The sequence below is a fragment of the Colius striatus genome, chromosome 6 (genome assembly GCF_028858725.1).
Source record: "Colius striatus isolate bColStr4 chromosome 6, bColStr4.1.hap1, whole genome shotgun sequence".
Lineage (NCBI taxonomy): Eukaryota > Metazoa > Chordata > Aves > Coliiformes > Coliidae > Colius > Colius striatus.
Genome location: NC_084764.1, coordinates 31,171,915 through 31,196,518, shown reverse-complemented (window position 1 = coordinate 31,196,518; position 24,604 = coordinate 31,171,915). Strand labels below are relative to the sequence as shown.

The 24,604-nt window shown below is 40.9% G+C and overlaps 1 protein-coding gene across 6 annotated transcripts in view; it reads right to left on the bottom strand.

Annotated features, from left to right (window-relative positions):
- Nucleotides 1–3,658: 3,658 nt before the first annotated feature.
- FOXN3 (forkhead box N3) overlaps nucleotides 3,659–24,604 on the bottom strand; it is a 211,584-nt gene continuing 190,638 nt past the window's right edge. For all 6 annotated transcript variants that reach the window (XM_061997855.1, XM_061997857.1, XM_061997854.1 and 3 more), the window contains 2 exons: nucleotides 19,767–19,875; nucleotides 3,659–11,083 (listed from right to left, as the gene is read on the bottom strand). In XM_061997855.1, coding sequence (XP_061853839.1) covers nucleotides 10,534–11,083; nucleotides 19,767–19,875 — 659 coding nt within the window. In that variant the 3' untranslated portion in view covers nucleotides 3,659–10,533. The remainder of the gene's footprint in view (nucleotides 11,084–19,766; nucleotides 19,876–24,604) is intronic.

Sequence of the window (24,604 nt, the reverse complement as noted above, 5' to 3'; positions counted from 1 at the left end):
TGCACAGCTGCTGACTCCTAAGGTACATCTAGCAAAAGTGTTTCCTTCCTGTTTGTTGGTGTACATCCATTTAAATAAGCAGGAGAAGAAAAACGTCAGTGCTACCTTTGCATATTGTATGACTAACTGAAAAGAAACAAATAACAAGAAGTTGTGTCTCAGCAACAGGAAGATCCTGCATTTCAGGACCAGGCTACCAAAAAAAGAAGCTGTTGCTTTCAGTGACAGTTATTTGGGAAAAGCCTCTAGAAATTGATTGTCATTAAAGACGTGGAGAGAACATTGCTTATGATGATAAGCAGAGATTTTTAAATGCTGTGTTTACAGTCTTCTGCCCTGTAGTGCTCAGACTGCTATGTGTACACAATCATTATTTGATTTCTTACACCACGGTGAATAGCACCACTGCTGATCAAATAGAAAGCGGCAACCAATCCTAATGCAAACAGAAACATAAACAAAACCTGCAGATTTATAGGCAATCAAAATTATGTCAAACAGCATAAGATTAAAAGCAGAGTGCATGTTTGTTATTAATTCTGACAGATGTTCGTCGTAGAGAGTTTTCTACAGAGTTTCTCACTATTGTTAATCATCTGTGTTTTACAATGAAGTTTAAAAACTCTTTAATTATTTATGTGGATTGAATGTGCCCACTCAAAGCATCACACTGTGTGAAAACTGAAGATTTATTCCTTTATAACATTTCTTTAAGAAGCAGGCATCACAGAAACCACTGTTGTGTGATTTCCTGGCATAATGTAGGATCTGGAGCACATAGAACAAAGTCTTTAGTCATTATTTACATTCTTTTCTCTCTTTCTAGGCAGCTTCACCAGATCATTTGCATACGTGAGCAGAAGGGTCAAATGCAGCCTCTTCACAGAGGAGTCTTTGGTCACATATGCTGTTGTGTAAAGAAAAGAACTTCATAGGGATGCCATCCAGACTTAGGCATTTTTGTATGTACCAATGTTGTGCAAGACACCCATTAGGTACTTGCTGCTGCAAGCAAGCCAGGTGAGCCTAGGGACCTATGGTTTCCCTTGAGTTCCCTAAACAGGCAAGGTCTGTCTTGCTTATTTGGGTCCCCAAAGCCTTGCACCTCTGGCTGTGTCGCTGCTGAACTTCAGCAAGGAGACTGCAGGAGTGTCCAGATGGGTATGAGTGGTAGCTGCAGACTCAGTGGGAAGCACCCCATCTGTGCTACCTGAGCCGTTTGCACTTCTGTAGCCAAAATTTGCAATGTAAAAGCTCATAGTCCTACCCATGCCCCGTGTTGCACGCTGTCTGGTGAGAAGGAGCAGAAGTCCTACCATCACACCTTACCTAGGACTACTAAAGGAGAGACAGGCAGGGGGCTTGGAGCACAGGAGCAATGAGGGTGAGCTGGGGCTTTCCCTCAGCCCGTGTGGTCCCAAGGGCTCCATGGCAGAGCCCCCTGGGCTTCTCCAGGCCAGGGTGGGCCCTGTGACGGAAGTACTGCAGCGGCCAAGAGTGACTGGGTTTTGGCACAGGGGCAGCAGCACTGCCATGACCATAACCAGTGCTGAGCTGGTCCCAGCTGGTGCCAGCCAGCTGAAGGCTGGGGTCAACAGCAGGAGGCCCCTGCTGGGCACCAGTGCTGTGGTCAGCCAGAGGTACTGCAGCCTGTGGGCCACCCATGCTGGAGCAGGGACACCCCTGAAGAGCAAGCAACAAGTGGAGCCGAGTATGCCCAAGCAGCAGGACAAACAGCAAGAGACAAAGAGCAACAGAAAGGGCTGGAACATAGATCATTTCAGTGGCTCATGCTGCCCCACAGATCACCAGAGGCATTTTGACAGAGTGAGTATGACTCACGGTGGAAATAAGGGTGTTGAAGTCGGATGGGCGGTTATTTAAGTGGTTGGTTTGTGGAAGTGTGTCCTTTCTAAATACCCAAACAACTGATCAGAAGCCTGTCTTAACTGGCAACAAAGTAAAACTCACACTAGGCTATTTTGCCCATGACAGGCAAATTACACAAAAAGCTTGTAGCATAACTGAGACTTAACACATCTCAAATAGTGTGCCTGATCTAAACTGTTTAAGGCCCCCTTGTAATGCTCTGTACCGAAACAAGCCCAAGACCATTCTCTTGGCAAGCTTGCTGTCTTGCATATAAAGGCCAAAACATTTTCTGTGGAGTTTGGGTCTGTTTCTCTACATGTGTCACTATGGATCCATCCACAAGACCACACTGCGTGATACTTGCTTAACTGGCAGCGGATAGGTGGGGGGATCCATTAGAGGAAGGCAGTCCAGAGGACAGTTAAGTGGTTTTTTCCTTCTCACCAGTCTCCTCTCATCTCGTCTCCTTGGCTGAGTTTTTTTTCTTGCCTCTTTGTTCCATTGCAGCCGCAGCAGCAGCTGCAGAGGATAGGTTACAAACTGAAACTTTCTCAGGCAACACATTTCAGTATCAATCGCTCAGCCAGATACTGAGGCTGGACATTTTAATGCTTTTTTGTTTATGTCTCAGGCAGTTGTTTCTTCTGTTCCACTCTCCCCAGGACCCATTTACATCCCTCAGATGTCCACTGCGGTGGTCTCCAATACCGAGCGATCGGGATGGTGTTGAGACGAGTGAGGGAGATAATTTTATAGCTCCAAGTCAGCTGGAGTTCCAGTATCAGCAGCTATACAGTCTCATTATGCAGCTGAGGAACCATCTTCCCCTGCTTCAGCAACGTCTCAAACCAAGTGTGAGAAAGATTTTATTTCGACAGAAGAAACGGGGAGGGGCTTTTTTTCTTCTCAATCCTTTAAAAAGTTTTATCTATAGATCCATAGAACACTTTCAAACCACAGTGTTTGGGGAATTATTTGTAAGATTTTACTATCCAGTTTAACTGGAGAAAGCTGTAAAGCAACTACAATTTTTTTACACCCTCTATCATTCAGTCTCTGAAGTGATGATTTATATACCGTTTTCTTCAATTTTAGACTTGGATTGTTGGATCTAAACAGAGAGACACCAAACAGACTAGTTTTCAGTATCAATTAACAAAGAGCATTACCAATTCCTTCAGCAGCCCAAGGTGACCAGGGCAGGCTCCACGTATCTGAAGAGTAGAACACCTCCTAGGTGGTTACACATTGAGTCAGCTGAGGCAACTAGTTTTGAAGCTGTTGGCTCTACAGGATTTCATCCTGCAAACACTCCCTTGAAGGTAAAGGAGCAATGTGGCAGAAGAACCAGTGAGTTCTGATGCTGCAGAAACCAGAATAAAGCCTGGGGAAGGTCGATGCAAAGATTAGAAATGTTTTTCAGGACGTTACATATTTATCCCGTTAGACATGCCTTATTATTGAATCTCTTCTGATTGTTGCCCATTCCAAACAAAAGAAAAAAGAAAAGAGATACAATACTCAATGAAATCAGCTTTGTTTCCAGGCTGCAAAACTGATGAGAAAGGAAGACCAGGCCCTAACTTAAAAGCATTTTAGTATGTCTAGCCATTAGCAGATGACAGCAAATTAACATGAGCTGGTGTCTACTGCAGTGAAGATACAGATAACATCCCATGGGGGCTGGAAGTACTTAACAACGCAGGAATTAAGCTGCAAAAAACCCCACCGTTGCTCCTGCTCAATATGTGGGCATATTTTGAAGCCAACATTCACACAACTACAGTTCTTCAATTGATGCAACTCAGTAATTTTTATTGCAACTGGAAGACAATACATCACAGAAACTTTATGGTAGGTTTTGGGAAAGTGTTATTTACAATAATAATTGATGAAATAGTTTGTCTTTGGCAATATGATTACACATCAAGAAAATGTAAAATGCAAGTATGCCTCTAAATCAACTTTTTCATATTTCCTAAAGATCAGCTGATTGCACTTGCCTTCGGACTGCTCATTTAGGTAAACACAAAAACAACTTAACATCACTGTTCATTCCTCACAGTTTGTATTTTAATATTGATGAAATTGGCAGCTTCAGACGCCAAGTACAGGAAAAAAAAATTGGCTTATCACTGTACTAAATTAACTTATTGGCCAGTTAAGGTCCTGTGACCCTTAAGCATTGATACTGAATCTCTTGGTCTTTTGATTGCTTTATCACTTTTTTTTTTTTTCTTCTGTAAAACAAAATATTTCAGAAATTACAGATCAGAGTATAAAAAAAATGTACAAGTCCATAATGCTTTTCATACACACACAAATCATTCCTCGCAACATTTTACATCATGGCAGTTTTAAGTAGTGAGTGTGAATGATGCAGGCATGGAATTGGTTATCAAATATAGGTATGACTTTAAATTGCTGTCTTACACACATACTCAGGAAATGTACAATGCTCTAGCAACTTAAAAATGTACTCAAGTTCAATGTCATCTGAACAAAAAAAGAGAAAGTCTTGGGATTTCAGGCCAGAGTAAACAAACGAAAAAAGACTCCCATTTCTACATGATCAGCATCACAGAATCCAGCACGTAACGCTACCATCCGGTGAAATCACCTCTACCACTGAGGGCCAGCACAAACTGTCATTTATCCCTGGAGCCCTCAGATGATGAGCTCTTGTATCCACTGGCCTGATCCAAAGCCCAACGAAATCAACTGAAAATAAAAAAGTGAAACGAAACTCCCTTCCATTGACTGGGAAACGATGGTACATCAGGTTGATTTCCCCCTCTTTGTAAAAGGAAATGTGATACAGTAGAAAAACCATTACATAGCTTCAGATAAATATACCTTGTTTCAATGCTAAAACAAAACAAACCCCAAACTCCCAAAACCGGGAAAGGCTACTTATTAAAACAACTCAAAAGTGACCTTTAAATCATTTCTGGTTTTAAACGTACACCAGCAAAATACAGCACCATAGACACATTAGGTTGAGACTTTTTTTTTTTTTTGGTCAGTGAAGCTAGTACTTGTTTGCTGAACTGTGGAAGAATTATAAGGTCAGGTACATGATCAACGATAAAGCAACCCAGCTGACAAGTCTCTGCTTAATTCAAGAATAACCAGTACTAAAAATAAGAACGCAAAAATAAAAAACCCTAATAAACCACCATCAATTAATACTTTCTAAATAAAAGGGGATTAACAGATGATTTCACAAATGTATGCAGATTTATACAGAACACCGAATGTTGTGTGTAAATCCTTATAAACTCCAGCTCGGAACAGAAACACACACAAAATGTATAGTTTGACTTACACATCCCGTTTCAAAGGAAAAGAGACATAATTACAACTTCATAACTGCTAACTGCAATATAAACCAAACAGAAAGTCAAAGTTTGGCAAATAACTAAGAAGAGGGTTATCACTTAGGTTATATAGCAAAGTGTTGATGTATATTACATAGAGTAGTATAAATAATAAAAAAGTATTATTTAAATTAGATCACAGTGCTGCATTATGTGCATAACAGTGTTTGATATATTACTGGAGGGCTGTGAAGAACACTACTAAAACTTAACTGGTCAGACGGTCAACACTGATATTCTGTTACAATCAGGAGGATGTATGGTTCAAATGCTCTTTCGGTGGCAAAGTCAAGAAAACATTTCCAAATATTTCCTATAAAATACGCCAGTGAGCTATTCAGGCAGTAGTGACACACCTGAAGGAGCTGGGTTTGCATTCTCCATGAAATGAAGTAAATTGTATTGCATCTGAAATTGGAAATGCGTTCTCTTGATAGTTTTATTCTGATCCTGGAGCACGGGAGAGGAATGATCTCAAAAATGCCTTGGGCCAGATTTAAGGAAAAATGGTAATAACAGTAATAACAGTGAAGTAGTAAAGACTTCCAGGGGCACTTGGGTGTCCACAGCTCTACTGACTGCACAGGAGATCAGACACCTTTGGGTTCTAGACAACCTCTGACTGCCCCTATCTACATCTTTAGATGATTGGAGAGCCAAAATCTCGGTGAAAATCAATCACAGCTACCGAGAAACTGGGACAAAGTGTTGTTTTGGTCTTTTCATCCCTGGTACCATTTGGCGTGTGATTTAGGATTTAATTCTCTGCCAAAGTATGTCAATGTAGTTCTACCTCACTCCAGTGAAGAATGCAGTCCCCAGAGCTTCTCTGTATCTTTTCCAAAGGTAGGCAGGAGTAGTTCAGCCAAACACTGGGAGCTGCTGCACCTCCTTTTGGGAGCACTTTCTCCCATTCAGGTTAAAAGAGCCAGAATATGGACCTCAATGGAATTGCCAGAGAGAAGAGAACACAACCACAGGACAGTTCTCCAGCCCCACAGGGCACACCTCCTAGCTCCCACATCAGCCTTTTCAGCTGCAAAACCCTGCCATCTTGGTAGAACTACTGCTGGTTCTGCCAGAAGAAGATTAGAATCAGACTGCTTTCAGAAACAGCTATGGGGTGACACATTACGGCTGCTCACGACCTGTGCTTGAGTTTTTAAAGGTGGGCAAAACCTGCATTGAAATGCAGGAGGACATCCAATGGCTTGCAGAGCACAAGCAGGACCGGCGGGTCTCACCTCCCTGCCAGCGCCAGTGCAAGCTGCACGCGGCATTCACTCCGTGCTGCAAAGGCACGTTCTAGAGGAACTCGCCGCCAAACCCAGCCATCCTTGCAATGCACACCTGCATGAAACTCGCCACTGAACGCCTGCTGTCCTACTGGGATTCCCCGAGTCCCCACCTGTCTTGGAGAAGTGCTAATTTGGCAATACTGCTAGAGGGAGGAAATGGAAAGTTAAGAGATTCAACAGCTTCTCACCCCAAAATGGCTTAGGAAGGAAAGCAAACAAGCAGAACCAAACCACTTCACATCTGGCAAATGAGAGAGTTCGTAACACAGTGCAATTACCACTCCATTTTGGCATGATTCGGTCAAAGTAGAGAAAACTGGATTGAAAAGCTGACATTATATGTTTTGGAAAACAAATCGGTCCCAATTCTTATTAAAAAAAGGATAACTTCTCTGATGGAGTAGACCCAGTTCTGACAAAGCTGCCATTGCCAGCCAGGCACAGAAATGGTTTTTAAAGGTGATTCCTAAACTTTTTAAGAATCCAAATTATGTACTTCTCTTCAACAGAGTCAGAAGAGTCAATACGGACAAGTTGTTTTTAAATTCCAAAAGTAAGCTGTTGATGGCAATAGCCCTCAGCCAAACTGCTGGTCCCTGGACTCGACTTTGTAAACTCCTACTGAACAACACCTCCTTAGCAGATCAGACCAGGAGCAACCATTTTTACATGAGAACAGATGCTTGCCAACATCTTAGGTTTACCAGCAAGTATATAAAGGAGTTGTTGAAGTCTTAGATAGATTATATATATATCTATATATATCTATATGTATAAAGATAACCTGCCTAATTAGATATTTATGCAAAATGACTGTTTTCTAAGGTGAGTAATACTAGTGGTAATTATATATTTATCCACCAAGAGTCCACAGTAATGAATGGTACTTGTTGTTCAGCAGATACTGATCTCATTTACACTGACACACTGCAATCAGTGAAGCTTCTGTGGAATTAGTGTTCTGATTGTAGACAGAATCTGGCCACTGGTACACAACCACATCGCTTTCTCTGGAAGACAGAGACAGCCAACCCATGGTTTGAGAGTATTTTCTGCCACCACATTTGACTTCTCAATGTTGCTTTGTAATAAATACTAAACCACTCCCAACTGGTACATCTATGCATTAACGAGCGAAGGTGGTGACAAACTGATACTGTAGTATTATACATTCCAAATTACTCTTCCCCAAGTCCATAAAAAGATGAAGGACCAAGTTTCCTTGCGCAGGGGTTGTGTGGTTCGCTGCCTGCGGACTCTGGCTGTAGGGAGCGTGGATCTGGGAGGGAGCCAATTACCCCAATCCAGTCACGCACGGGAAAAGCTATGGCTCGTTCATGGCTTGCTCATCTCTCTGCTACCTGGCCAAGGGATCAGCCCTTCCTGTTCTCCACAATTTTACATTCAGGTCTGGAGGCAGCAGACAAAAGTTATTGTCTGTGTACTCCTGACTTAACTACCTGGGAACAAGCCCTGTGTGCACCAGCTCCAGCGGGCTGAGGGGAGTGCAGAGCTGTTCCGCAAGTCCCTGGTTCGCCTCTTCCTCCCTGGCCCAGCAACCACTGCTGTGCTGGGCCCTGGCCGCTCGCAGGCAGCTCCTCATCCCGGGACACGCTGGCTCAGATGGGAGGGGGCACCCTTCTGCAGCGCTGCCCTGAGCATGGCCCTGTGCTTTACAGGACAAAATGCCTGCGGGGCACAAAACGGGTACAGACCAGCATGACCTTCAGTCCTCTGCTTCCTTAACTGAACACACACCACAGGCACCTCCAAATGCAAGTTTTAGTTCACTGAGTGGGAAGTAAAACCCTTCTCTAACTCACTCTTCATCAACTAGATCCGTCTTGGTGAAACTGCTGCTGTAAACAGTTGTTAGGGATAAATATTAACCTATATTCTTATTAAGAAACAGACCATTGCATTCTGTTCAGCAGTTGGTTCCTGGGATTTTCTTCATGCCTCTGGGATATTCTAAGCGCAGACTTTTTCATACCAAATTCAAGAATCCAGGTGAGAGAGACTTGTCTTGTTTAATTCACGGCTTCTCTCTGCTGTTGGGATCTCCAATCCAACAATCACCATTACCAGGAGTAGCACTATACCTGAATCACACTCTGTAACACTGTTTTTTCCTCTGGACGCCCCAGTAAGGTTCTTTACTAACTTCATTTCCTCACGGCAAATTAGCAAAGCTATTTTCTTGTCTACTTATTCCTGAATAAAATCAGAGAGTTTTCCTCAATTAACCTCCCATTATTCTCGATTCTGTCATACACACTCACTACTAAATTTGCCCTCAGATTATTGCGTCTTGTTACACATGTACAGACGAAGAAAGGACACATTTTTTCTTTTTTGTTTTTTTTTTTCCTTTTTTTTTTTTTTGTTAAACAGAAGTAGGGAGAGGGGGGCTGAATGTGCAGACAAGGCAGTAGAATTCAACCATCCAAGCCCTACCAGAGCATGAAGATTTTTTTAATATTGCAGAGTAAGTTCCCAAACAGTCAGTGTTTGTCCCTGAAGAAGGTTAAACCTTAAACATCTGCTTCAAAAAAACCCAAACAACAACAAAAAAAAGAACCAAAATGAAAACAAAACAAACAAACAAAAATAAAACCCAAAAAACCAAACTCTAAGCCTAAGGGCTTAAAAATTAGAGGCATAGCCTTTTTCTCTATTTTCTATATTTATATGAAAATAATTCATGCTTCATGCTAAATACATTATTTACCTTACAAGAACTTTGTCATCTTTGAATAAAAAGAACTGTTTGCTTTTTGTATTCCCTCCCGCTCCCAAAGGGAATCCATGCAAGGTGGATCAAGTTTCTTCTGCTGGCTATGCTGGTTGAATCTGGCTCTCTGTGGTCATTTTTGCACAGATGAATCCTGACTGGCGGTACCTGCTCGCTCCTTTCTGAGGGCAGTGCAGGATCTTTTGCTCCTGTTCACCAATACGCTTTCATTTTCTTTGAAAATATGGAATACTACTAATGGCAGGTTTTGTAGCTTTGTTTTCCACAGTTAGATCAAGGATTTGATCCACAGAAAAAGATTCTGATGTATTTCCTTCCTTACTATCTACTGTAATTTCTTAGACTTGATTGCTTTTCACTCAGGCAGTTTAGAAGACACAGCTTGTTTTTCCCTATCACTGTTGTTTTTTGCACGCAGTGCCAATCTTCGGGCTTATGGCTTTTTGAACATTCTTTCAATTGAATACAGAAGACAGAATTCAGCGATTAACGGTGCTGCCAACAGTGACCCCGCTCCCACTTCTTGTCGTTATTTCACTGAACCCCATTGCACACACGGTTCCCATCTCCCCAGACTTTAAGTGACCAAGCCCCGGTGTTAGGAGCCGCGCGTGATGCGCGGGCAGCATGTTGCAGCTCATGAGTGGCTGCTGCTCAAAGGCCCCTGTGGCACACGCGCCGCTATACGGGTCTTGGCTTGGTGTGGAGAAGCACATGCCTCGTCTTCCCCCCAAATGTCTTCACTCACATTTACTTCTAACCCGATCACAAGGCCATTAAAAAAACTCTTAAGGGCCACGCCTGAATGACTACTCAATTATGCACAGCTCTTCTAGTAGAAGGGGGGTTTCCAAGTGCCTGATTTTACTCCCATCACACTAATGCTGATGTCACTGTGTGTTCAACCAACCACGTGCTTTGACAAGCCGGGGAAAGCAATGGCGATTTTGGCTTTTGTTTGTTTGTTTGTTAACTTTTTGTCTTCAGGTAATGAAAAGCTTTTGTAAATTAGCTGAGTGTCAGTATGAGTTCTATGGCTTCAATCTCCTTTAAAAATAAAAATCTTAAGGGTCCAAAAAAAAAAAAAAGAAAAAAAAAAGAAACAAAACAAAAAACAAATAAAGAAAAACAAAAAAGGAAAAAATTGCTGATATTGCCACAAATCATTAGAATTCACCTGACGTGCTGAAACAAAACTTTGTAAGTTCAAACAAATCATTGATTTGTTCTAATTTTTTGTGGTTTCCTTTTGCTCTTTCTGCCCCTTTGCCGTCCGATTGGTGATGTTGTTCAAACAGGATCGGATTCCTGCTAAATGCAGAAGCGATCCTGCTGCTTCTTTCATCTCCTCGTCGTCACTCTCAGGGGGCTTTTCTGTACGTCTCTTTTTAAGAGGCAGTGTGTCACTTGGTACTTTTTTCGCCTTCATTAAATGTTGCCTTTTCTTGTGCTGGGACGCATACCCACTGTCAGCTAAAGAATCCTTGGTCTCCTTCCGATTTTGCTTTTTGTCCTCCTCTTCTGTTTCACTATGGCTCTCGTGGCTCTGGAAGCTAACTTCACTTCCTTCGCTGCTGTCTTGGCTACCTTTAGTTGCAAATTCATACTGGTCATCAGCAGAGGAAGAGGAAATGGAGTCACTAGCAGGTGATGTGCTCCTGTGGTTGGAAGATTTGGCACTGCTGTAGTTGTGATCCTCCTTTGGGTCACCGCTAACAACTGGAGAGCCACAGGACTGTTCGCTTTCTGTCCGCATCCGGCAGTTTGTTATTCCATTCCTGTAAAAACAAATCCAAGCACTCTTAGAAGCCGCAGAGATGTGATCCTGCTTCAGTGCAAAAGATGACAAAGCCAACCGACAAATAACCTAAAGTTATGACAATCAAAGTAACACGCTGGTTTCAAAGTCTGACTCAAATTGCTTATGGATTGGACTTTGCATATAAAACAAGCCAAAAGACCCACGAGGCAAGGGCAAGTAAGGGATGGTCATAAATAAGTGATGTCTGAACAGTCTCAATTTATGTTTCAACTAAGAGTTTACACTAAAAAAAAAAAAAAAAAAAAAGAAAAATCCCCATTATTTTACCAACTGGATAGTAAATAAACTCTCATTTTCATACAAAATGATACCAACAAAAAGGTAGAGAAGAGACACTAGCTTCCTGGTGCACTGGTTTTGCCTCCTCTCAAAGACTTTTTTCCAGCTGGGACTCTTTCTGACAAAGGGAGAAAATAATTGCAGCACCCAGGGAGCAGTCCAACCACGTTTCCGATTGTGATCAGTTTATGAATAATCGTAAAAGCCAACAAGGCAATAAAATGCGTTTAAAACAAATGGCAATAAAAATATCTGCTTCTCCTCTAACAGTTGTCACGTTCCCCTTTGGTTTTGGGGCTGTAGGAACTACTGCAACAGGATATATTTTAAAACTATCAGTGTCCTCTTCCGCACTGGAAAAATCTTAGAGAATTGCTGCTGACTTTACAGAATACTATGTCTGCAGGTCTGTTAAAGAGGGGACAGATCCTGTGCAGTACTTGATTTCTGCTGAAAAAAGAAGAGAGGATGTTCATCATTGAGTAAAGGCATCATCATTGCCACCTGCAACAGCCTGGAACCTCTCTGTCAGTTAAAAAAAATCACATGATAAACTGCTTTAAACTTTAGTCTTGCCATCTTCATACTGCCACTATGGTGCTTTTGCACACTCACAGCAGTGCTGGATTAAAACTCTTCCTTGAAGGCACACCCTGAAGAGTGGTATTTCTTAAGAAGAAGGGCACAGCAGTAGGTCCAGAGTATTACTGCTCTTCTACTGAAAAAATGGGAAAGTGCTTTAGGATTCAGGGAATGAACCTCACATCCAGTTTCTTTACAGGAGAAACATCAGAGTATTATCCATTTCTGAACGGTGGGAACTGTAAGAGTGGTATATAATTCCACAGTTCTTTTTTCATCTAAATGCTCTTGTCTGTAGAGCTTGCTGAAACGAGAAACAGCCTTTTACATTAAAAGGCAGCAAACTAAGCAGTCATTACAAACGTCCTTATTTATGGTATTTTCAGAGAAAAGTATATAATAGAAGGCCAAGTTATTGGCAAAGAAAGCCTCTTGTCAACCTCTTTTGCTCAACAAAATTATTTTCCCTTACATTTTCAAGTAGCTTTATGATCCATAAATTATATAGAGAACCAGAAGGAATACACAAAGCTCCTTCAATTATTAATAACTAAATGCAATGTCATTCATGGCTGTGTGGCAAGCCAGATGCATTTACTCTGTGATGGTTTGCCACTGCAGGGGTTGTCATTAGAGGATGCCAAATGCTTAAAAGAAGAAATCATCCATACTAAACTAGTTGTAAGGTGAATTTATAACCAACTCCTTCAAATCACTCATTACGAGGAAGCATGTGACGCATTTTAACTGACAGATCCTTCATTTTTAGGGTAAATTTACATTTAAAGATGTTAAAATTATAATAAATTATCATAAAATTAAAGTTACTTGATTTTACTAGGCAGCTCATAGTCAGAGCAGTGTGGCTCAATAAAAATCACAGGCTACTAATTTTCCATTAGAAATTAGCAATAAATTCTTTCTCCAAGGACACAAACACAGAAAGTAATAGACGGGAACTCAAATGGGATTCCTACTAAGTTATTAGTGAAGGAGGCTTCTAACAGAAGGGATTTAAATCAAGATGTCCAGTTCAAGTTATTAGGTCTGCTCCTATTTGTTAATTTGTACTGTCAGACCATCAACAAAAAGAAAGCTACAGTTCTGTGGAGCAGAGCCACCTCATGCCAAAAAGACATCCCCGATGTGCCCTGCTCTTGAGTCTCTAGTGCTTGCTTTTACATAAAGGGGCTATAATTTGGATTCAAAAGCTCTGCCCACGGGACTTACTCTAGATTCCCTTCAAAAAAGTCCAACCATAGAATGAAAGGCTTGGGGATTCCAGAAGCCATGTTCTGGGCAAAAGTGTACTACTATGGGGTTAGCATCCCACAGGGAGTGACTGCAAACAGGGACGATGACAAACAGAAGACCACGGAAAGGTGGAAAAAAAAAAAAAAGAAATGACTTTAAAAAAACAGGAGGAAAGGAAATGTCAATATACTTCAGAAGGAAGGTGTTTATGGTGGAACTGGTCAGGAAATGGATAGCATTTGCATCTCAGAAAAATGTTTTCACTTACATTTTGAAAGATTTCCAACCAGTTCTGCTTGGGGAAATAAAAAAGGAAAAGAAGGCAGATCAAGGAGAGAATTAGCAAAGGATATCCACAGAAATGAAAATGAGTTATACAGGCAGAGTGTTTCAGGATATTCAAAAGATCAAAAGTCTTGGACTCTGAAAGTAAATTGATTTGTATCTTGATATGGAATAGCTCAAACATAAGATATTAACAGTTACTTATCATTGATATCAGTAGTTGATAAGAGTTGAAGAATACAGCATCTAAACCATTCACATTCCACACACATTTCTGAGACATTCTAAAGCTTTACACTGCCCTTTAATGCTCTTACCCACATCCTCTCTAAGAAATGAATCTGTATTCTACTTAGCTCAGTCTCGATCATCGGTGGGCAGAACTCCTCTGGGTTTCAGAGGGCAGATTTTGGACATCTGAATCTATTTGTGCTCAAAGTTCTGGTTGTAACTCTAACTTAGTTACTGAAACAATAAGATTTATAAAACAAGTGCTTGCTCTGATGTTTGGATTATTTTCAAATTACAGAGGGGAAGAAAATGTATTTAAGAAACCTGTGCTTACTCCAATGGTGAGAGGAAATTTATTTCCAGTAATAGCTTATTTTTTTCCCTATTTTTTTGTTCAGAACTTTGTTTGAAAATATCCAGAAACTGATGTATTGTCACATGTTTTAAGGCAGTGGCTTGCTCTTTCAGGAAAGTCCGTCCCACGATCTCTAGAGCTTTTCATCCTACTGATGTGGGATTTTTTTATCAGTATGAGAGATTTTAACCACACTTATACAGATAAAAGTACCATGCATAGATTCTTCTTAAAATATTTCAATTTGGCTGTAGGACTTGGACACAACGCTCAAATACTGCAGAGGTAAGTTTGTACTTTTGAAAGTCTGACTCCTTTCTCATTGTTAATAGGCAGAAGTCCTGCTTCTAACATCACCAGGAGCCAGAGGAGACTCTCAGCAGCTGGATCCTGAAGTCAGTATGGAAATAACGTCCTTTGGACACTGTTGGTGCTTCTGTGTTTCAAAGGGGACTTCCTCAGGATGAGACGAAAGTAAGTCTCACTCATTTTTGCTGAGGGCATATTTATCCTCCTTGAATTCCTCTACTAGCTTTAAAAAACCAAAAAGATAGGTAATCACATTCTGTTTGCAAAGTGGCAGAAAGTTTTGCTGAAAAATACTGTATTCCACATCAGAGACAGGTATATTCCTTTGACGAACAAAGCAAACTTACATCAAGTTCAAATACCAGCTTCTCTATCTCTGATTCTTCTGGATGACAGATATTGATTGTATACTCAGGTGGCAGTTTTGGTACGTAATTGGAAATATCTAATTAAAAGTATATGAGGCAGTACAGGTAAGTTGGTTTTGTGGATTTTGACATGTTCCACATTTGCTAAAAACACCCCAAAACAACAAACCCACTGTTTTGTACTGTACAGGTAATATAATTTCAAAGGGAAATTCAGGATGGTCAGAACTTTTTGCTACAGGTAGTTGAACTGTTACTTAAAACCAGTAGACAGGAGAATGAGCAAAGCATATGAAAAGTAAGTGGTGCTCATTTGCTGCACAATGAGATTCTATCAGAGGTTATTGAGTATAATACAAGAAGTTAGTCACACTACTGACAGAAGCTCTTACAAAGGTACTTCATGGCACAATTGTACACAAAGGACCACAGTAAACACAAGTTGTTAACTGCCAGCAAAAAAGAGTCCCTTCTCAGGATCAAGAGCAGATCTAAAGTTCAGATGAAAGCAGCCTTCTGCATTTTGCAAAAAAGAATAATCAAGTGAGACAGTACTCTTGTCCTTTAGTTACTAAAGGAGTCTTTCAGCTTCCCAGGATAACTCACCCTGCCTGTTCTATGTGGGAAGCGGAATGAAACGCAACAAGGATGATTTGGTGTTTGCTAAGCCTACCACGCCAGCAGAAAGCTGAACAGGCCACTAAGCCCCGTTGGCCAAGACTAACTATACCTTAATGTGGCTAAAAAAAGGGGAAAGTGTGGTCTATAACAGCACAAAAGGCACTGAAATCAGAACTCCATAAACCCTGGATTCCCTGGAAGCCTATCAAAACGCTGCTAAGCAGCTGCTGTAGCAGTGAACATTTGGGGCAGAGAAAAAGAAGAAAAGGCCTAATACAGAAAAATTACCAAGGATTTTATAAATCATCTTGTGCTAAATAACTTGGGCCAAATTACAGCTGGTGAGATTCTCTGTGGAGAACCTATCACCCTGACCTCAGTAGATGCGTCCACATCAGTAGATGAGGCTCTGCAGGCCCGGACAGAGACACAGACCACACACACACTGCGGGCAACCGAAGACAATGCCAAACACTACAGTGGAGGCTGTCTGCTCAATGTACTGAAACCGTCGTGCAAATAGCTCTAATACCATGTCAGCTTCCAAGCTTGTGCTCTTCCAAAGGCTTGGTGTAACTGTTAATACCTTTCTTAGTGGAAGGTGATCGTATATAATAGAGCTTCTTGCACCTCAACAAGATGCATTGGCCACTTTGACAGAGAATATGCCGACTATTGTGGATATAGAAGTCCTCTTAAGCAAATATTTAAAAGGTATTTTCAATGGATGTAAATAGTAAGAGCAATAGCTCACCTTCAAAGCCCAACCAACTGCTTGCTGCATGTAAGACACTACTGGCTTTCAGTCAATGCCTTTGTAAGTCAGCATTTTCTTTTCTACATATCCTGACTATCACTGCATTTGCTTTTGGATTCTCTTAGGGAACTGTATAGGGATATGGTCTGCCAAAAATAGGTATGATGGATCTCATGTTAGAGACACGCTACACACTGTGCAGCTTTGAAGCGTTATTTTCCCCTCTGTCTTTGGGTGGGTCTTAGACTTGTCAGACACAACATGGAAAATATGGATGGTAAACAAGCTAAAAGTGGTGTGAATAAAGTAAACAGAAAGCTACTGTCAAAACACATCCAATTATGCTCTGCTGTGGAGATTTAACACCAGTGGATGATTTTCAAAGTAAAAATAGTGTGGGATGCCTTTTCCATTTGTAGAATAGTTTGGAACAAAAGGCCAATTTGTGCAATTTAAACCAAATGCACTGCAACATAATGATGCTCTCCTCAATTGCTACTTTTTATTCATTGAAAGTGCTGGATTTGTCATGTTTGTTAAATACTTTTCCGTAGGCTTTTAAAATCCAAACGACTTAATTCAATCATACTTTATTTTATATATATAAAATAAAGTAATTACATGGGGACAGCAACACATGGATACCTTGTGCTGGAACAAAATACATTAATGCATTCAGTCACATTACTCAAGGAGAATATCATAGTAAACTTCCCAATTGGTAGGAGCTAACACATCAGAAATGCCAGGTTTCAACATTTTCGACCATTGCTATGGTTTTGGCCTCCTTTCTGAATAACCAATTAGTCAAAACACTACCCCTAATTACAGTCGCAAATTTAAATCAAGACTAAACTTTTTGTTACTCTGTTTTGACCCTAACAGCAGTCTGCACCACAGGAAAACATACTGCAAGTTATTCACATACAGTTTGGAAGGCAACAAAACCAAACACTATTAGATATTGAGGAAATAAACATGAAATGAAATGATATGAAATAAACAGCTTAGAGAGCAAGGAAAGCATCTTATAGAACCCATAATTCCTATATATGGAAATCAAAGAAAACAAGTTAAGAAGCTTAATTTATTATGTAATGATCCACTATCATACAGATCCTCTATGTGAGTGATGAAAAAAACACCTTTTTGAGGTGGTTTTAGGCCTTTTATTTGGAGCACCAAAGAAACTCTACTCAAGAAAATATATATTTGAGTAAAAACTCACTGGAAAGAAGCTGTCTGGCTTCTTGATATATAGGCAGAGGCACACAAACTTGTGGCTGCCCAAGCCACCCCTCCTGGCGTAAACTGGAAGGCAAAAATCAACCTGTCTGCTCAAAACATCCCCCCACAACCTGGCTGGCACATCTCCCTCTGCGCAGGAATGACATCCCAGTATGAGCAGTGTGTCTGCTCTTCACTGTAACTCAAGAAGGCTGGATGGATGCTGTGGTAAATTCCCTCTGCTGCACATGATAAGCAGAAGTTTTATTCTCATGAAGACGCCATGCAAGCTTGACACGGCAGGTCCCATTTAATCCTGTGTATCCGAGGAGTGGGGTAAGCACCAAGAAACAGGGCATGATTTTTACAGTAACTGGTAACAGAAGGGTCCAGTTTTGAGAGGACCAGATGATGTTCTAAGATGTACTGTGCATCCATGCATTTCTAGCCTTCCTACAGAAATTCTGAATCTTATTATCCCTGAGAGAAACAAGACAAAATTGCCTGCTGAACTTCCTCTGTTGCAGACCCCCCTAACTTCTCAAAAGCTTTCAAAGCCTCCTCTCCTTTCCCCGCTCCCTGCCTCCTTTTCATGAATTGGAAGAGGAGATATTGCAGGAGCTCTTAGATATGAGCAGACATCATGCCGACCAGGAATATATTCATAGCAAGTTATTTCTAACACTGCCTAAGGCTGCAAAAGAGAACAAAAAGAATTAGAAATGTCTGCATTCACTTAATTATAAATGCTTTTCTCTGAGACAGAGCAAGAAGAGTATAAGCAAGGGAGGGGTAAAATCCCTAATTTCCCAAAACTGCATTAGCAGATAGCTGGTAAAAATCCTGTTCTACCTACTGGGACAAAACATGAGAAGCAGTCCTCAGAAAATGCATTAAATTTAACTATATTCAGCCTTACAGCATAGCAATTTGAAGATGTCTACACAAAAGGAAGTTTTCAAGTGGCCTGGAAGGAAAAACAGTTCTATCTCCACCTTGAGTCAACCCTGATTATGAAACAGGGTCTAAGCAGGAAATGCAGATAAACTCAAAATAGAACATTCAGACCACTAACGTCCTCCATTTAGTTTGGACACCTCATAAAAGTTACATGTAATTAATGACCCACTGGTCCCACAGCTCTGCAGTCCCCAGTAGAGTAGAACATAACTACTGGTAAAGTCAGCAGCAAGGCTGCTGAAGAGGGCTTGACCTCCTCTGCCAGCAAGGCCAGGCTGTGGCAAAGAAAGATGGAGGGGCCCTCTCCAGCCTTCTGGAGGACGAAGCTCAGGGCTGCAGCCCTTCAGCGCAGCAACTGTGAAACCAGATGCACATCAAAAGTTATGGATTTTCTTCCAATTAATGTCTTCTCTATGCACCTTAGGCATCAAGAGCATAGCAATATGATAGGTTCTCTCTCCATTTATTGGATGGAAATATTGCACTCAAAGGGCTGGACACTCAGGTCGGAGAGAGATAAAAAAATAAAGAGCAAATGGGAAAAAAAATCCCAAGTAAATAATACCAGAGTAAGTGGCTATCAAGTTATTTCACTACCTTGCAGGCAGTTACTGAGATCAGAGGGTGTAACTGGAACAGCCCAGTAGAGCAGGGTCGGTGCTAATTATAAAACCCCACCCAGAATACCCAACTGCCTGAGCTCAAACAGCTTTTGCAGACACTGAGAGTTCTGAAAAAGAAGCGTGCTGGCAGCACACTCGACCAAATTAAGCTCTGCTGTGAGGGACTGAAAGTGGAGCTACACCTGAGGCAAACTGTTCTTCCACCGTCACCGCTTTGAGCAAACCGCTGAACCACAGTTCTTATTGCCATCACTAGATGTCTCTTACTGCCTTGCTTTCTGAAAAAGTTAAGTGTCTTGCAACAAAATTTTACCCTTGAATGTTTTGGTATAACCTTGAAATAGAAGCTGCCTCATGAAGACCCAAGTTAATAACAAAATATCAGATGCATGTTTGGATATTGTTTTAGTATTTTGATATTCCTCTCACTAGTATTTAATCCAGGAGGAGGCCTTTAGAAGAAGGGAGGGAGGAGCAGCAAAAAGCATTTGCATTTAGAAAACCAGGTCACTATAGGAGGTTCTCACAATAACTCCCTGCAATTTGCTAGTAACAGTAACAAAACCCCTGCTTTTTACAAACCTGTGTGCACCAGATAGATATGCTATGGCTATCTTGCAATGAATGACAACCCCAAGAATTTTGTGTGGCAGAGTTTTATTTCATTTAGAACCTCAGAAGTATTAGCAAACAGCAAAGTATCTGTTGACCAGAGCTTACAGAAACTTTTAAATTCTCTACAAAATACTGATTTATTTCATCAAGGTCCTGCAATGAGCCACTCTTACCTTACTGCGACAGCCATGCTTCCTATAGGGTTGATTGGCAATGGCCTGGCCCCAGGAAATATTCCTCTACTCAGAACTCGAGCTCCGTTTTGTATCACTCCCGGAGGAACTGAAAAAAAAAACCCACAACAAATATTTTAAAGGAAAAGTCATAAAAAGGTAAGAGCAAAATGTGGAACTTAAGCTTTTCAATGAATCCAGAAAACATTAGAGAGGCTCATGTAGTACACTGCTTACCTTGAACACCTCCACCTCAACTCTTATGAATGCCATGCTACTTCCAGTGCTATTTTCATGGCAAAAAAATTAATAGCAACCAGTGACAACATGGCTTGGGGAAGCCACTGCCTGACCTAGTTGCTGCAGACCATTCCTTGTACAACAGAGTCACTTTGGTTTTGTAATTGCCATCCTGCTGGGAATGCATGTGCTTAGCGTCAGAATCAGCTATGAGCACAGGCAGAACTACTTCATCTACAGCAACAATGAGCCTTTACAGATAAACCAAATATAAGCACTTCACTGCAAGAACAGAGGTCACAGCTTTTTATCATCCCAGCTTACTTTCCGAGCAGCAATCTCTTGGCCTCTGTTTCCTGCAAAATAAAATATTAACTACAAATGTGGATTTACCAGGAAGGGAAAGAGAAGAGGCTAAAAAGGCATTAGCTCCTTACCACTAAATATTCTCTCTCTCTCTTGCCCCTGATGACCTCTGTCCCCCAGCCTGCGAGCAGCCCTGTGCCTGCAGCATAGTCCAGGGGCTGCCGATGCCACTGAGCTGCGGCTGTCCCGGCCCCTGCGGAGGGGAGACTGTGCTTGGGCCTCTGGGCTTGGCTGAGTATCTGCAGCTCTGGCCACAAAGCTTTTAACCTACAACCAAGTACTTCTTTTCTATCCAGACATGTTTCAGTGCACTCACTGTTCAGCCTGGGGCAGGCAATCCCCAGCTGAAGGAACAACAGAGGAAGCACTGCAAGCACCGTCAAAGGAAGAGTCTGTCCTTCGCAGGTCCTCGGCATTCCCCTCCACTGTGGGGTCCCCGAGTACTGAGCACAGGTCTCACCCCAGGCACTTACCAGGAACTTATGCATAATGCTATTTGTCTGCTGAGCTATTAGATCCTTTCAGGGTGGAACACCAATCTCCAACAGGCTCAACTCAAGCCCATTTCTTTAACATTCACATTAGCCAGCTCGCTTGCCTTTGCATTACTCTACATCACCGTTCATACCTAAACTTCCCCTGATGGGGAATGTCCAGAAATAGAATGATTATAATTACTCTGAATGTCATATTTGTAAACATACAGATATTATATCAATACATATAAGTGTAACCCTATCAGTTTATATAAACCTACAGAATTGTTCTGTTAAACAAATTACAGGGAGACTACAATTTTTTTTTCTGAGTTGCCAAGGTACATTTCAGCTTCCTATCAACATCAAGCCAGATCCACAACTCCCTTCCTGCTATCCCGATGCTCACCTTGCTTCACTCCAGACCACACAGATGAGTTCTGGGAAAATAACCTTTCTCCTGCTGGTGAGAGCACGTCACCTCCCTAATCAAATCCTCTCACTGTGGTTATACCCACCCTGGCTTTCGAGCGCCTCTGAAGAATAGGTCGTTTATATTTAGGTGCTTAAGTAATGCTTCAAATGGCTAAAATTACAGAACCTGCTTTATAACAACTAGGGTCAGCTTTCAATGACCAAAATAATTTAAAAATTGCTTTTTGCTATTTATACTTCACTACTTTGTGCACTTTTTCCTGTAGCACTAGATTATGAGAAATGAATCAAATCTCTTTCACTCAGGAGACATTATCAGCCTTGCAATGTTCCGACGTTTGGGCTTGTAGATACTGTAGAGGAATGTTAACTTGCAAAAACCCCCCAAATCTGAATTTCTTTTTCTATTTGATTCAACAGCATGACCTAAAGGTGGCCAAAATAGAGTGTCATAAAAGAAAAGCAGTCTGCTCAAGGGTACGGCTAACCTAAAATGGACAGTTAACAAGTAAATTCAAAGCAATAGATAAGATAAATCTGCTAAATATCAAAAGATTCATAAGAATACGTAATGCTCAACAGGCACAGTTTTTCCAACTGTCTCTTTCGAAAGGGATACATTTTGTACTGCACTACACAATACAGTTTCTCTACATTTACAAAGTCCTGTTAAAATAAATGAACTAAGAAAGATCTGGGAATTTTATCTTTAAGACTCTGATAGAAAACATAGTTTTATACTGAAATAAAACATTTATGCACATACCAGAGCCACCTGTCAGTTAGCTATGGATGTTGCCTGAACATATACACAAGCAGAACTTCAAATCAAACACACTGCAAAAAAAGAGCAACAGGCTCCTTGATGCCCAAACTCTTCTCTCCCTGGTTAACTGATCAGTCTGTTGGCAGAGTTAGCTCATGTTTATCTTATCACTTCTCCTCTCCTATCCTCTCTTTCTGCCTTATGGACAACTCCTGCACTCCTATATATATTTAAAATATGCTGCAAGTCTCAAAGCTTAGACTTTCCATATATTGACATCCCCACTCAAACTCATCCCTCGTCTTCCTCAACCCTTTACAGGTTTGTAAGTCACAACGTTCTATTTAGGCATACTTTCTCCAAAAGCTTCACATTTAAAAAGCCACACAGACAAAAACACAGATGCAGACACACTCTCTCTCCCAAAATTTGTTTTGGTTTCCCCAAGCTCTCTGAATTAGGATGCAGCAATACCACTACATCACTAGTTAAATTATACAGACAAGCAGAAAGGTCATATGAAGGAGGATGCTGGACAGTACAGCTTATCTTTTCCATAAACATCTGGAACCATAATGAGAAAAAAGCAATCCACTACAACATGCTGGTAAATTAGTTTCTGTAGCATTCTAAACCTAAAATGAAAAGCAGGATCAAAATAATTCAATGGTAGTGGGTATTACTTTCTAGTTACCCACACAACCAATGTGCCACTGTAGTACTGGTGTCTACCACTCATGCCTCTCTACTTACAGTATCTAAAGCATCAATACTCATCCTTCACAAAGTGACTGCAACCACTTTAAAAAAATCTATGCATATAAACCAATAATACATTGCCCCTGGTACTCAGACACACTCCCTGACTTTGTGCAGGCTGTATGAAGATGACTACTTATTATCCAAGGAATTACTTCCACGTGTTGGTACTTTTGAAGAGGTGTGGATTATTTACTGGAAGAGATGCGGTGCTTTTATTCCAAAGATACATTTATGCCTTAGAAGCTTTGATTACGTTTCCAAACCATACTTTGAGTTAAGGTATTTATATTTGAGATTGAAGATTCAAGGTGTCGAGGTAAGATAATTTACTCTAAGCCATCCCATCAATCAGTGCCAGTCTGGACTAACACCTTACAGTCCAGACTCCTCTTTTCTAACGCTTCTTTAACCAACAGCGCAGGCAGGTTATTTGGTTCCCAATTCCTAGGCAGAAGTGTGAAATGTAATTTACACCTTTTCTGTTCGAGTGCTGAGAGATGTTTATGTCTGAGAAATCCAGTTCAAGAAAACAATGCAAAAAGATCCATGCACCTCTTTGATAAAGGTTTCTTCTTTCACAAAATGTTCCCAGTGAAATGCAGAGTCTGAAACAACAAAATCATTGTTCACCTTTCAGCTTTCCTCACTGCTATGCTTTCATGGAGGTGTTAGATCTCCTTTTAATCTCAGGAAGCTTAAATCCAGGAAATACTTTCACTGGACAAGAGTTAAATCCTGTACAGAGAATCTGCCCCTAATCTGCTGCATGAATGGGGAATTCCATGATCTGTGTAGGATCTGCTGGCATGTCAAGTCTCCACCAGCTAACCACAGAGAGAAGCAATGCATCTAACATCAAAAATTGAGGCTGTATGTCTGAAATTCTCCAAGGGGAAAAATAACCTGTCTTTTGTAGCAAACTTTCACATTTCACTCTTAACAGACAATACAGTGAATGCCATATAGACATTCAAAATGGCATTCCAAATCCACCAAAACACTATGTTCCGATAGCATTAAAAATATCCAACAGAAGCCCTCAAAAATCCAATGTTGTTTTGTAGTCTGTACTCAGCCTGTGGAGGTGGAAAATAAGTAGAAGACCACATGATTACTCCACGGCCAGTGCAAGAATATTTTAATTCAGAGCATGGTCTTGGTTTCACATTAGCCAAGTTGAATGTTCCAAACTATGGACTTCTCTTATCGTACCTCTCAACAGATTGCATCCATAATCTCTTATCTCCAAGTGTGTTTGTGTGAAGCAAATTTCTCCCATCCTAGATAACAATCTTGTCCAAGACCTTCATAACAATCAAAATCCTGTTAGACTGGGTCCTTCCCTGGAGATTTGATTGTCTAATGCACGATATAGCAATGTGGCAAAACTAAAGTGGGAAAGGGGGAAATACTCAATAGAGTCATCAGACACATTGACACCTCAACAGCTCACCAAATAACAAACCCAACTTTTTGGTTAAATGTCAGCACACGGAAGTGATATGAATGATCAGCACTGAGAGTGATTTCTTGTAAATCAAGGAAATTAAAAAGAAGGGGGTAACAAATGTTCTTACATCATCGGGAAAAGAAGCATACACTTCATTAAACCATCTAGCTCAAGGTAGCTGGTATTTAGTCTAGTGAGTTAGACTGAATAGTATTTCTTGAAAACAAACTTTAAGAAAGTGAAATATTAAAGCATAAACGTACTCTGTAGGGACAGGCTGGTCGTCATCATGTCACACGTATTTATCTTGAGCCTCTCTTTCCTAATCCATTTCTTGTAACAT